The 15118-nt window shown below is 42.4% G+C and overlaps 1 protein-coding gene across 4 annotated transcripts in view; it reads left to right on the top strand.

Moving 5' to 3' along the window:
* iqch (IQ motif containing H) overlaps positions 1-14636 on the top strand; it is a 26942-nt gene extending 12306 nt beyond the window's left edge. For 3 of the 4 annotated variants that reach the window (XM_079501570.1, XM_079501569.1, XM_079501571.1), the window contains 8 exons: positions 44-232; positions 5816-5936; positions 6258-6544; positions 10336-10491; positions 11897-12019; positions 12166-12227; positions 14032-14140; positions 14370-14636. In XM_079501570.1, the coding sequence (XP_079357696.1) occupies positions 44-232; positions 5816-5936; positions 6258-6544; positions 10336-10491; positions 11897-12019; positions 12166-12227; positions 14032-14140; positions 14370-14447 (1125 nt within the window). In that variant the 3' untranslated portion in view covers positions 14448-14636. The remainder of the gene's footprint in view (positions 1-43; positions 233-5815; positions 5937-6257; positions 6545-10335; positions 10492-11896; positions 12020-12165; positions 12228-14031; positions 14141-14369) is intronic. The other variant, XM_079501572.1, reaches the window with a different exon arrangement.
* The last annotated feature ends 482 nt before the right edge of the window (positions 14637-15118 follow it).

Here is a 15118-nt window from a genome sequence, read left to right as displayed (position 1 = left end):
TTAAAGCGTCACTAACTTAGAATGTCTTGTCTCTCCGATGCAGCTCCACGAAACACTGGCCCGGCTGATGACTCAGAACATGGAGGTGCGGCGCTGGCTTTTTAAGATGGACTGTGAGTCAGGAGGCCGTGGCACAGCATACTGTGATGCGTGTCAGCTCGGCTGCTATGGCTGGGCCATGCGGGAGTTCCAGCGTCACGGTCCTGAGCTATGGAGCACAGCATGGGCTCAGGTATGGTTCAACCTCTGACCCCCACTCCCCATAAAAAAGACAAAGGCGGGGGAAATGGAAAGAAATCACAACATTCACTCAGTGTCAAAATCTGTCAGATGCTTTTGCTTTTATGTAATGTTAATGTGCATGCCTTTTCCTTGTGTTGTTTTTATGCTCTTTCTTTTTCTTAATTTGTTCTCTTTATATCTCCTCCTTAAATTGATGTTTTTTTTTGTTTTTTATGATTATGCCTTGTTTTTATCGCTACATCTGAAGTGCTTTGTAGATTCTGCTTTTACACAAGTGCTATTATTATATTAAGACCCATGAGAAATCACCGGCTATTTAAATTTAGACTCTTATAATAACATTTTGGTTATTAAAATGGGGTTTGCCCTTCTGGCTGCAGGAGACCCAACTAAAGGCTAGGCGGCTCACAAATAGGTCAGGCCAAACACAGTACAGGTCAGGACGGGGTCAGAGTGTCAACCATCATTCAGCTCAGAGCAAAGTACCTTAACATAATAGTCCCACTCCCCGCAGTGGTCCCTGTGGTACAGTATTTTTAGCATCGTCCCCCGAGCCTCCTGGCATTCAATCAAGGATGGAGATATCTGGATACGGATGCATCTGTCCATTCAACCACAATCAGTAGTTTGTGCTAATGTGTAGAAAATGACGTATTAATCCGCTCACCTTGGCACTGACCATTAAAACTCAACCCAAGATGCCAGCTCATAGAGAAATCCGTGTCAATTGTAAATTGCTGTATGCCTGTATAGAAAACACCACTGAGACTGAGGTCTCAGTCTATGGCATGCTAGGATTTGAAATTAATGTATTCTAACATTTGCCAATACACTTTTGCAATGTGACTTGTGCTAATGTAGGTGAGCACCTATATGGTAAGCACACGTAATTAAAAAATCACAGGTACATAAGTAGTTTTCCCTTATGTTTATGACAAAACAAGCAGAATTGGAAGTTTTAGGTGTTGTCTTAACACACTTTTTCCTTTTTTGAATATATTTGGAGCTTTTCTCTGTCTTTCTTTTTAGTAGTCTGACAGGAACATGGGGGAGAGAGATTGGCAATGAGATGCAGCAAAGGTCTCCGGGATCGGGAGTCGGAACTGGCGACACGCTGTCTGGGCACCTAGGCTGCTAATGCCGCCTAGGTGCCCAGACATTAGCAGCCTAGGTGCCTAGATGCCAGACGGCTACGTCAGCTGCCGGGCTGACATCTTAAGGTGTTAACTTTTACTAATACACAGGCAGATTGAGATTCCAGTTACACTTTTGACTTTAACTCACAATTGATTATTATGCATGCATCTATCTCTACCCTTATCACTCTGCAGGTTCATCTATTTCACTCATTTCATGGGGACGATTGATTTTAAACGGACACATTAGTTAGTGCAAATATGAGAAACATGTATTCAAATTTACACAGAAACCTATCTCAGTCTAAATGAATGTCATTAATAGTTAGTAAAGTCAAGTGTTCATTTTATACACTTGTAATCTGCTTGTGAGCCCCTGGCGCTTATTTCTCATATACTTACAAAGTAGCCTTTGATTTTCTGTCATGTGTTAATTACCGCATTTTGCCATTTAACAGAGAGCTTTGTGTAAACTAATTACAGGCTAATCATTGTGGGCTTGGAGCATTTTGCATTTACCTTTTATTTTATTCCAAAGAACGGCAGCCATCTCAAGGTTCTTAGGGGCTCGTCATGCCTCCCTCCTATTAACTTCTTCTTTAATTCGTAGTGTATGTGCAGTGCAGGGCTGTAATTGTCGTGGCATCGGTGCTGTTAATTATGGCAGAGCGCGGCTGAGCCACAGCCAAGGTCCATAATGGTGGCTGAAGCAGCGCGGGAGAGTAAATGGGGTTTGTTTCACCAGCTGGGGTCCCATGGAGAGGGAAGAGTGCCGAGGCCCCCAGCGTAGGCCCACAGCCTCAGGGCTCCTGGGCCATATGGACACAACACTTTAACTGGCCTTTATTCTACACCTTGCTCTTTTAATCAAAGGCAAGCCCACATCCTGTGATCCTCACAGGATGGGGAGTGTGCTTTTGGGGTGTTTTTTGTTTTTGTTTTTTAGCATTACCGTCGTTTCCCTCAAATGTATTATACCACCCTTCTTTGTGCAGATTCCAGCTGGCTATTTATGAGCTCTGTGGAGTACAGAATGCATAGAACATTTGACCCATAGAGCTACAGCACATTACATTGTTGGTAAAGTCAAACATATGAATATTTTATATCAATGCATCTTGTTGCTGTCATATCCTCACAGCGGCAAGTGTAGATGGATGTTTAACCCATTCAGGCCTGACGTTGAAATTAAAAAAAAAATGTTTTCTACATCATGACAATTTTCGGAAAGATTTGAGGCACATTTTAACGATTTTTCAAAAATAGCAGATCTACAAGTTCATAGTGCGCCACTCGGTGGCGCGCTATGAGCTTGTAGATCTGCTATTTTTCAATAGCTAAATTATAACAATGTTTAAAACACCAAAAGGGGTTCCCGCCCCAAAATGGGTTAATGGTTAATGTGGTTAAACGCTAACGTGACATGGATGCGTTCCAGGTCTCAATGGATTAAGTCTAGCCGTATATTTTGAGATATAGCACTCATTATGGCGCCACTTGGCTGAAAAACACTGTTGACCTAATTGCGATAGCAATGAATGCTGGCGAATGCGATAGATACTCACAATCTTAAATATTTGTGAGCATTTTAAGCTTAATGATTGTAGTAGATACAGTAGGCGAAGCTGTTAAAATGACTGCAGTTCTATTAATTATTCAGAAGACTCAAACTATTAAATAAAGTACTTCAAATACTAATTAATTATTTAACAGTTAACTAAGTATAGATTAAGCCACACTTTCTTTTGATACGTTAAGCAACTCGCTAGCATGTTCGACACATCCACACCAATGAGGATGGGGATGGAGAGTAACCTCCACATTAGTGTAAGTGGACTGTGCGTTATTGTTTAATTATTGCTTGTTCTGTGCGACTCGGTGTGAAGAGCTGTCTATCTAAACAAACAGAGAGGCAGACAGAGAAAACCCTATGCACAGTAAAATCCTCTTGTTAATTTAACTCGGTGTGTAGAAACCCTTACGGCTCCATTTGGGTAAATTAACATTAAGGATTTTACTGTGTCGTCCTTTAGAATAATCTTGATCCCTCCTCTGATCCCAACCTCTGATCCCTTCAGGCAACGGTAAAGAAAGGCTGGAGGATTAGGGAGGAGGGGCTGGAGTATAGTCCCATCCACACTATAGCGGCTTCCGCGGAGGTCTAGAGAATAGGGCGCTAGCTCCAAATGTTGCGGCAGCCGAGGCCGCTGGCATAATGTTCCAGCCTGCGGTAAGCCCCCGGGCCTCTTTCAGCGTTTACACAGAGCGAGTGAGAGGTTAAAGAGGTGTAGATCTGCACATACACAATGCCTGAAGGGGGCCATACACACACTTAAGCACTCAAACACACAGCTTGCATATGGATCATTAGGCACAAGAGGGTAAAAATGACACCTAATAGCGTCAACAGATGGAGTATTTCTTTTTTCTGCCACGCTGTGTGAAAACAGATCTTGAGCAACACCTTATTTAGGTTAGGTTTGTCAAAGAAATGGCTCATTTCATAATCACCGACACTAAAGAAAGGGGGCACTTTTTTACAGATGTTCTTGTCTAAGTGGTGTGCTGTCTCTCTGTTGGGACAGAAAGACTTCCGATATCTACTGTTCTGCATGAGCATAATTAATCCGTAAAACCATTTTGCTGTGGCCCGCCTCTGGGAAGAGTGTGTGTGCGTGCGTGCGTGCGTGCATATGCATGTGTGTGTGTGTGTTTATTTTATTTGTCAGTCCTAACCATGCCAATGATGTGTAGTGGCTGTCATTATATTGTAAATTGAAAAAAAAGAAAAGTGGTGGCAGTGAAAGCAAACCTCATGTTTCATTTGTACACTTTTTAATTAGTCATGTTTCAAGCAGAAGCAGAGTTGGACAGAATGCAGAAGTAAATAAATGTGGAGATATGGCAAGGTGGTGATCCTTGAGTCCTTTCGGTCCTTAGCTGTTCTGGCAATGTAATGGCGAGATCAAATGGCAATCAAAAAAGCAGGGCTAGATCCATTTTATTTATAGGCAGAATGCATGGCGTTATGTGGACACCAAGCAAAGCTTGAATCCTATCACAAAGTGCTGCTTGCAGTTTAAGTCCAAATAATTTATTGCAGAATACCTCTCTTTCTTTTCCCTGTGTCCCGCTGTTTCTGTGAACTGCATAGGCAAAGTCTTGGGGTGAGCTTGCTCTTCCGTTGAAAATGGCAACCGTTCCCTTACACTTTTTGCCGCGCCATTGTGTGCTTTATGGCTTGTGGAGGGGGGAATCACTGTGTAGCGTTTGACCTCGTCTCTTACAGTACTTGAATATGATGATGGCTGCTACATGACTGGAATGTCAACAGCATAATCTCCAGTTCTGTCTCCAGTGAAGCCAGACAGAATATACTCAAAACAAAGTGACGTTCTAAGATAGAGTTGATAGATAAAAGAACAAAGCCATCTTTTGCATTTAGAATCTACTCGTCTTTTTACTCCATGGGTGGCTCAGTTTCACAGAAAAAGGTTGAGCCGCACCACCCTTTGTTGGTTATTTATTATTTTGCAGAACACAGAGTGATGTTTCGAGCCCGTGCTCCTCTTCAGACGTAGCTTAGTTTCACAGAAATTACTGTGTGGCCAAAATGATGTCCCTTGTAACAGGGGACATTACAGCACTTAGTACTTTGCAATTAAACAGAACAGCGAGGAATCAATTCTTCTCTTTTCATCTAAACACCTCATCCAGCGCACATAGGCATGAAAATTCAAGATCGATAGATTTCTGTCTTGCTTCAAGATTCATCTGAGTTAGAGAGTTGCATGACAAAATTATTAAAATAATAATTTTCACTACTTTACAGCAAGGTTAGACAAAAGGGTGCATTGTGTTAAATTGCCAAACAGCTTTTAGACACACCCACTGAAACTGAAAGTTGGCAATTAACAGCATAATTAAGTGGCAAAACCATTATGGCATTTCCTAGTTACAGAAACAAGAGTGATATCGATCCCAGTCAGGCCCCTGATTGATCCCCAGATAGATGGGGTTAGCTTAGGTATTCATCAGCCGCCCAGTGGAGGGAGTTGTTATTGAGGGCAGGTGCTGTCTCCGTGGCTGTGAGTTAAAGCCATTAGACTCCTGAGGCCCTCTGATAATAGGCTGTCACTCACAGGCGGACCCTCTTGCAGTGTCCATCAGATGCTCACAAAGAAACTGAAGCTGCCACTGATCAAGTCTCAAGGATAACAGCCAGGTTAGCAGAGCCGTCCGGGTGGTATATGGGTATTTCCAGCAACGTAGTTGATGCTGGGAATACTATGGTAATGCGACAAAATGAAGCGGTAGCCCCAGACACGTTCTTCTGTGATTGAATGAACAAATTGTGCGTTAGTGCCCTTATATCTCCCTCTAACTCGGATCCAGTAGATCCCCTGATGTACACGTTTTCACTTTCCTCATTGCAGGAGCCCGTTCTGCTCAAATATCTAGACGAGGTCCCAGAGTGGCTGGCCCGTCACGCCAAGCCCGCTAAAACCTCCCGCTATCCCAACTGGGCCTGCTTCCTCAAGACCTTCCTCCGGCAAGGTTAGATGCCTATTGTCAGCCGCTGAATGCTATTTGCAGGGAAATACTCCCCCATTTTGAATATACCAAGTCTAATTTGGCATATTCTTAGTGCCCGAATGTTGAACTGACAAATGAATTATTTCGTCTTCAGCTGGTTATTAAAAAGCAGCAACTACCACATTTAAAAAGAAAAGTAACATAAGGGAGCTGTGTTGGAGTGAGTGTTTTTTTTAGGGCTAACCTTAGCTCCTCTGCCTCAGTCGGGTACTCTACCCATCCATCCAGCCATGCATCCATGCATCCATTTTTTGCTGCCATCTCCTCCGTCTCTGTGTCCAGGCGGGGTAGTGGAGGCCTTCCCTCCCTCAGACAGCGTGACCTGCCTGACAGTGGACATGCTGCTGGAGCCTGGGGGTGAGGTAACTCTGCTGTCCTGCGGAGACCAGCTCCACGGCCCCGGTCAGCTGGAGACGGTAGGCTCCGTAGTCCCCCAGACCTCCGTGTGCCCAGACGCCCTGCACTCCATCTGCGCACGCGTGGGCCGGGCCTGCCTGCAGCGTCTCATCGTGGGCCACATCTCCCTGGATCTGGCCACCTTCCTGGACCACAGAACCCTGGAGCAGAAGGTTAGCCACGACACAGCCTTTAAATTAAACCATCAGGATAAATATGGTCAAGCTGAGGCGACGCGTGGTGTCAAAAGCACTCCATTCGACCATGCCGGTGCGAGGGATCAATTTTTAGGCTGGGTCAGTGGATCCACATGAGTAGATAGATGCCTCCCCTACGGCTCCCTGGGGACCTGTGAAACACGCAAGGCAAACACTGGGCATGGGGCCAAATGTTTCACAAGACCATCTAATAAACTGTCAGGTCTTATTGTGTCAATACACTGATTCCTCCATTTAAGGCTTGACCTTTAACCCCCACGAAAGCTGAGAAACTCGGAGCTCTCTGTCTTTCAGACAATAGGTCATTCTAAAGTGATCTGACTCCTCTCAGGAAGGCAGCGCTGACAGTGTTTAACCCCTGTCTAGTTACAGTACCGGCAGGGCTCTCCTGATATTTATCTACTTAGTAAAACAAGAAAATATGGAAACCTCATCTTATTTGTCATTGAGTTTGGTTCTGCTGAAACTGTCACTGATTTATGATATTGGAAATAGAGTGCTTTATGGTGGTTTAACCTCCGCTCCTAGCATGTGGCTGCATTGACTCCTTATTGATCCAGAGCTGTAAAATGAAATACTTTTGTTCACAATATGGCCTATGAAATACTGAAAATGCGATACAGTAGTGAATCCACTGAAACAGCCTTGCCATTTTACGGGGTATGAATAAAGGCATTAAATAGCCTTTGTTAGGTTTGTCTTTTTCCACCATCAACAAACAAACTTGCACCTTTTTATTTTATGGTAGGATTTTCATTTCTTGACATTTTTTTCCCTTATTAGAATTCTTGTCGGTGCTGCATTCATTTTGACACTTTTAATGGTTCCCAAATCAGAAGTGGATTTGGAGTCAACATAGTAGTTGAGGGCTGAAGCACCTTTGCCACTAGAGGGTAGTATGTTATGGACTGTGAAGCAATCCACTGTAATAATTTGTCTCCTCTCTTCACATTTATGTGATTGATCTAAATTTTCATTTGGTGGGGCAACAATATTTTTAGTAATTTAGAAAAACATTTTCAGTTTGCAGAAGTGTCCCTTTATTACACCATATGGTTGCAATTGGTATTTCAAGATTAATTTCATATTGATTTCATCTTATTTTTAAACTGTACTTTTATCTCTTTACTCACAGGTAAAATATGACCACTGCAAACCTGCAGTATGTGGCGTTTTAAATACTGTTTCTCAAATTTAGCATTTGAACAGAAACTGCTCATTCTTTAACCACTTAGAAAGTGACAGCCCAAAAAAGATGAGCTGAGCTGTAATGGTCATGGTGAATGGTCATGGTGAACAACGTGGCCCGGGCCGCGTTGTTAAGAATTAAGCCTGAAAAGCATGTGCTTTAATAGAAACGGGAGACATTGTCAAGTCTGAAGCCTTTCCCCATCTCCCTACGCACAGAGCCGCAGACAGAGAAGAGCCACAGGGGCAAACCTGCCTGCATTTAAACATCGATTTACATTCAAACCTGTTGCTAAAAGCTGCCTACTTTATTTGATGGGAGGAAGTGGGTCACATATGTTTGCCCTTGCAGTCTTTCCTCACATTGTGGAGCAGCAGAGCCCCAGCTGCAGCATCAGGGTTTTTTAATGAAAATGCAAGGCTATAGAAAACAGGTACAATCCAGGCTTATTTTTCCCACGTCTTTGTCAAGTGTGACAATGGGGACATGGGGGTTTGATTTTTTTTGTGAGTGTAGTGAATGGGTCAGGGTTTGTGGAGTCTGTCCGTCACCCAGGCTCAGGTATTAACCTGATACACACAGAGACTCCTCTCTGTCCATTGGTATACTGCAGTAGCTACAGGACAGGCTGTACTGCTGTACTGTTGTCATGCATGTATGCACACAGTGCATGCATTGACTTAGTTTGTAGTATTTTCAGTATTGCATTCTATTTATTTCCTCTATATGTTGTCTCTTTGCATTTGGTTTAGTGTGTATTATAAAAAATAAAATATTGCAATTGTGACTTTCAATTTTAGACAATGCAAAACATGGCAAATTCTTTAAACCGGTTGGAAAAGGGTAGACAGTTATGTGCAGACTTCATGGCCTACTACAAAGTTGCAAGTAAATTAAGATTTCATTACATCACAAACAGACTTTTTGTGCTGAGAAAGGAGATCATAGCAAAGAAGAAGAAAGCTCTAGAGCGCTATTGAAACAATATTGAATGATAAACGACACAATATGATTTTCCATCATTATATTAAAGCCTTAAAATTAATTACAAATAATGCTTTTAAGCATACCTTTATAAAATGAATGTTAAACCCCTGGAAATGTTAACCTTGGAAATCAACACATACTGTAGTTTTACTGTTAAAGACAAATGTTATTCCTCATCAAAATATTTTACTACTGAATCATAAAGAAATATACAATATAGTACAGCTACTGTATGGTATATTACAGTCAAATGTCAATGCGTTAGTAGAGATAAAGCAGCAGCCAATGTGGGCTTCATGAAGCAGGCAGCTATTTGCATTCAATGGCAGGAGCGTTTACTTTGACAAATAGGAACAGCAAAGGAAGGCAGCCAACTGCCACTTAGTTATTAACAACTCCTTCACTGGTGATTTATTTGCCACGTTTTGAAGAGAGGGCATAGCTATTACGTTATTATCGGGAAAATTAGCCCTGTTTAAGCAGAAGGCCGTGACCATAGCTGACCCCCTTAATATACTTATAATGATGCCATTTACCATACATATCTGAAGTTAGCGTCTCACCAGACATGAGCCAAACAAGCTGGTCCTTGGAAGACTTAAACTGGACATTTACTGTAGGAGAAAGGGTGCTGGTTTGTGTGTTGGTAATTTCACAGCTAACTGTAATACCTAAACCTGGAAAACAGGAATTGATCATGACATTTTTCTTTTCCCACTGCGTAAGGACTTACCGTTCAGTGGCTTTAATGTATCTATTCATCTTTTAGAACTCTTATGTGAAATTCTTTGATGTTCTATGTTTGTCATCAACTAATAAGCAAATGATTGCCTGTTGAAAACCACTGCTGTATAGCATATGAATGCAGTGTGCAGCAGTGGTTTTCAACCAGTGGTCTGGGGACCACCAGTGGTCCTTGAGGGGGTTCCAGGCAGCGGCGGCTCCAGAAAATTGCGACTGGGGGTGCTATGGGGGTGCTGGCGATTTCAAGGGGGGACTAATGCATCTTTGTTTAGGGGGGCTTAGGGGGGGGGCTAAGCCTCAACCAGAGGGGCTGAAGTCCCCCTTTGCCCCCCCCCCCCCCCCCCTGGAGCTGTCCCCAGCAGGTCTCCAGCTAAATGATAGAGGATTGGTAATCAAATGGACCCTTATAGATGTTTAACTCTTGAGTGTAAAATGAAACAAAACATTACAATTTACAAGACGTCTAGACAATTGGAGAATGTAGGAGAATTGTTATCTCTCCTATGGTTTTGATTGATTGATTGATTGAAATATTTATTAACAGTTTGCAGAATTACAGTACATTTCAAGCACAAACTCAATACAAAGGCTGTTAACTGTGAGTGGACGACCCAATTAAGCATTACACTGGTACCAAATCAATACAACAAAATCTTATCCAATGATAACAAAATATTGTGTTTTGGTTCTGCATGCGAGACTAATAGTCATCAAATGGTGGTCCGTGGCTCAAATGCTGAATACATAATGGGCCTTGATATGAAAAGGGTTGAAAACCAGTACAGTATGATAATCAGTTCATATATGTGTCCTGTGTGTACTGTAGGTGTGGACTATTGACTTGGACCTGGGATACAGTGACCAGTTGGCCATGACCCAGATGCTGCTGTTCATGACTGGTGGAACACTGGACTGCAGCACGTGCCGTTTAGAAGTGCCAGTGCCAATCAAAGAAGAATCTGCACACCACAGAGGAGCCAAAGTAGCAATTTATACCTGCTTTTATTATATTATATATTTTTAATCTAATCTCTCTTTTTTTATATAATAATCTCTCTTCTTTTGTTTTCAACAAAATGATTGCTATTTTATAGTATTATTGTTCCCCCCCCCCCCGCCCCCCCCCCCCACACTGTTTATATAGGTAATATTTAACCTCCAGCAGAGCAGATTGAGACGGTAGGGGTCTGAAACAGGAAGGGAATTCATAACTGATTATTTCAATATCACCAGCAATTACGAGGATTGATCAGTGTTTTGCTATTCATTTTTGTTAAATACAACTAAATACTGTAATTACGCACTGAGCTCAATTGGTGTTTAGGTGCTGAATTCATTATCATTTTGATAGATGAGGCTAAATAATCAACACATTAATAATTCATACCATATTCATTATGCATGTGTATGCATGCTTGAACACCTCATCAACCTGGTGCCAGGGCTTAAACAATAGCGTTTCTTTATTAGCAGCATGCCTGAGTTTACGCTTGTTAATCCGTGACTTGTATTATTTTATCAAACATTCATTTAGTTGGCGGCACGGTGCTTTCACCGTAGCATCTCAGCCGCTGTGGCGGTAATGGCTTTTAGCAGTGGCCATCATTAGTGCCCTGCATATTACAAACACAATTAAATCCTCACTGGACACTTTTATTGCAGTGTGAGGGTCCGGTGTTTGACAAGTGGAAACACGCGGCTATCATAGCGAGTTATGAGCTAGCTCCTGTGCTCACAGCCACGGGGGCTTAGCCCTGTGGTCGCTCTTCTCCCCGAGGTGTCCGTGGGCCAGGCACTGTTTTATCCTGTGAGCCCTGCCACCTATAAGTAATCAACCTCTCTACTTTTCTGACACACGCTTCTTGTAGCATAGACTCAAGAATGAAATTGTATTTATTTTCTATGGGGAAGTGTATTATGTTATTGTCCTTGGTGTGTGCGCGTCTTTTCTTTTTCTTTCGCCTTATCATACATTAGAAAATGTGTGATCCCCAAAGTGTACCTAGTTCTTTTGATTGGCATCGTACAATTAAGTGCATCTTGTATTTGGCATGTCTTCCAAACGTTAATTGTTCCTCCCTGCAGTTAATTAAGGGAGGCCCAACAGTTTACCACATGTGCCCCACACTCATCATGTTCACTAATCACACATACTCCCCAAACTCAGCACTGACCCTAAGGACATGTGTACAGAGTTCAACCATCTCTTCTCCAGCCATGTTGGCACCGAATGCATGATAGCAATTATTCCTTAGCCTGGAATATAATTCAACATAAAAATGAATTCAATTTTGCCACGGGTAGAACTAATGGAAAACAGCAATACCAGAACTCATATACGCTATTAAATCTCTGTTTTCTTTTATTTCCTTTCTCTTGTCCCACAGTCTCTTGTGACTAATCACTATGCAGTTATTGGGAGCTGCTTGCTTCACACTAACCTCTCTATGGTGCACTATAATGTGTTTTTCAGCATGTGCAAGGCTCATGGGATTGGATTTGACTGGAAGGTAAACCACACTCAGTATGAACTTGTTGGCCTAATTATGAAAAAAACACCTTAAATGATGTCTTACATATGATTGTTTAAATTTGACGTCAAATGACGATAAACATTTTCTGTTAGTGTTCATGTGACTGTTGCTTCTCTTTGCAGGAGAGGCAAGGCACTGTTTTTGCTCTTCATGACAGCAGTGAAAGATACAGTCTGGGAATGGTGTAAGTACTGTATGTTTTTACAGTGAAAGAAATGGCACAGTATTTGTCCAGTCTAACCACTTGAAACATAGTATAGCTTTTCTTGGAGGTAAATCTTCTGGACAATAGCACATCTACAAGCTCACAATGCATCGCAAAGCAACGCTATGTGTGAGCTTGTAGATCGTCCATTTTTGTCAAGATATGTGGTGTATAGGCCTGGGCCGGCTTAGCCGTCCAGGCACCTTAGTCAAAGTCGTATGATTAGTCACACCTTACCGCAGTAAAATTTGTTCTCCGCATTTGACCCATCTCTTGGAGTGGTGAGCTGCAGCGTGCGCCGCACTCGGGAATCATTCGTTGATTTGACCCCCAATCCAACCCAAGGATGGTGAGTCCCAAGCAGGGAGGCATTGGGTCCCATTTTTATATGTCTTTGATATGACCCGGCCGGGGATCGAACCCCCAAACTCCCAGTTTCAGGGCGGACACTCCAACCACAAGGCCACTGTCTGGTCTAGGCCACCGTGGCTGGTAATCCAGCAGTGTGTTGTGGGTTCGTGTCCCAATCCTGACGAACTTTGCTGTGCGTCTTCCCCCCATCTCTCTCCCCGTTTCCTGTCAAGCTACTGTATATCTATCAATAAAGGCAAAAAAGCCCAAAAAGAAAAAAAAGTGTAAAGGAGGGGAGTGGCGGACCAAGTGAATCCTGGTCAACAAATTAGTTGACTTTGACCAAGGGTCAAAGTCAACTAATTAAGTACTGAAGTACTGCTGTGTGCTAATGGTTGCCTTTACACCGGTCATGTGCCATTTACCCTTGTATTCAATACCTTTGAATAGAAAATGGCTTCTAACAAAGCAGGCCCTGTGAAGATATTTCCATTGTATCCTTCTATATCTTAAAATACAAATAAGGTCTGCACGCTGGCTAAATAAGCGCCACTGTTTATTGCAAATCAACGTTTCAATCACACACTGATCTTCATCAGCAAATATTCCTGATGAAGATCTGCGTGTGATCGAAACATTGAATTGCACTACAGTGGAGCTTATTTGGCCAGTGTGCGGACCTCATGTTTATTTTATGCCAGGGACGTATACACATTACACATAGACATCAAAGGGGGCTTCAGCCCCTGCTTTTTGTAAAACAACTGCCCCATACTCCAGAGCACGAATGCAGCATTTACTATGGTGAAAGAAATGCTATTTTTGTCCAAAAGTGCCCTCTTGCGAGATTTCAGCCCCTGCCTCTCTAACAATCTCTACACGTCCCTGTTTTATGCATTGTTTGTCTGTCCTGCACCTGGCACACTTGGATGTGCGTGCAGTGCACTGTACTATACTTCCTATCCTTCTGTATCTTACCTTTAACTGTCAAATATGGTGATTATCCGCTATGTGTATACGTACTGACTAACAAAGATGTGCCTTGTACCTGTACGGCAACCTCATTTTCTGGGCATGTAGGAAAATGCTTATAAAATGACAACAGAATTACCAGAGTACTGTCGGCTGATAACAGAGACTCTTCTTTTAGAGGATTAAGTTGCCACCTCTAGCTTTGTAAATATCTTTTATGTCTCTAACAGGCTTTAACAACAGGGTTATTTAAGATATTTATCACACAAATCCTTTAGCTCACACAGTGGTCTAACGGTTAAATCAAGCTCTGCTCACATCTTCCCCTAAAGACTCGAGGATGCTGTCAGCTAAAAGGTTCTCATTTAACCACCGCCACCTGATAAACAGGGCAAGTGTTTGTTTAGCTGGCTGCGAGGGAATCATTAGTAAACTCGTTTGTTCTGGGTGTCGTTAATAGAACCGTCTCGAAGGATCTCCAGGGAGCCCTGATGACCTTTGCTCGGAATCTGTCCATCATTCATCAGGAAATATCATTCCCTAAAATGCAAGGAGAGACTAATTTCAAGGTACCGCTTTAATGACCCTAACGATCACTCCCTTCATCTACATCATGAGAATATATTGTATGTTCGATTAGGCAGTGTTGTGTTGAGTGTGATCTGCCGGAATGTTCTGTTCACAGAAGAAAAAATGTCACCAGTTAATGAAAAACAAACCACTTGCAGTGAAATAAAATACATAGTAGTCCTTATTATGTACGCATTTTAATGAATGGATCTTTCTTGTGTATTTGAGGACTTGATAAAGAATATAGAAGATGTTCTACGGACGACTATGCAGAACAAAGTGCAAGGGGTGGAGGCTGTTTCCTAACTTTGAGTGGACTGCTGCACCGACACTCACTGAAAGGTTTTGTCAAGATGTTTTTGCAATTGTGCTTCATTGTGTATTTGAATCTGGACTTGTTAGGCTGCAATCAGAACAAGCTCTGTAGTGTGGGGGTATACAAATTAATTATTAAAACTTCCAATACTAGAGAACAATAAAAATAACTATTGATCATTTTGACTGTTTCATTAATCTAAACACTTGATAATTCCCACTTGGTGATATGATGATACAAATTAGACAGTCAGGACTCAGGTTTACTCTCTGGAGTCAAGACTCAAGAGGAACAGAAATGCTGCGCTGCGTTTCTGACCGGATTATTATTAGTACCGCGCACACGCGCAAACTGATAAACTACAGCATGAAAGAACAGCTCTTTCTGAATTACCTTCACCTTCGGCCGACATGTACCTATTTGGAATCTTGCTCTTGCCCTCTGTAGCGGAATTCGGAATATATTTTTTAAGATGACATTCTATTAGGTCTGGCGATCCTGCCTGTGCCTGTTGTGTTGTTAGTACTATTAGCACACCATGGTAGCTTAGCTACACAATCCCTGTACGTCTTGAGCCTGTGCCAGCCAGATCTTTCTGCTGCATACTTTTAGCAGCAGGTTCCGTGGTGGTGGAAGAACCATTCATTCTTTCGTCCCGTGT

Source organism: Electrona antarctica (genome assembly GCF_951216825.1).
Source record: "Electrona antarctica genome assembly, chromosome: 5".
Lineage (NCBI taxonomy): Eukaryota > Metazoa > Chordata > Actinopteri > Myctophiformes > Myctophidae > Electrona > Electrona antarctica.
Note: the sequence above shows the minus strand (reverse complement) of the source record. Positions and strands in the feature narration are given on the sequence as shown.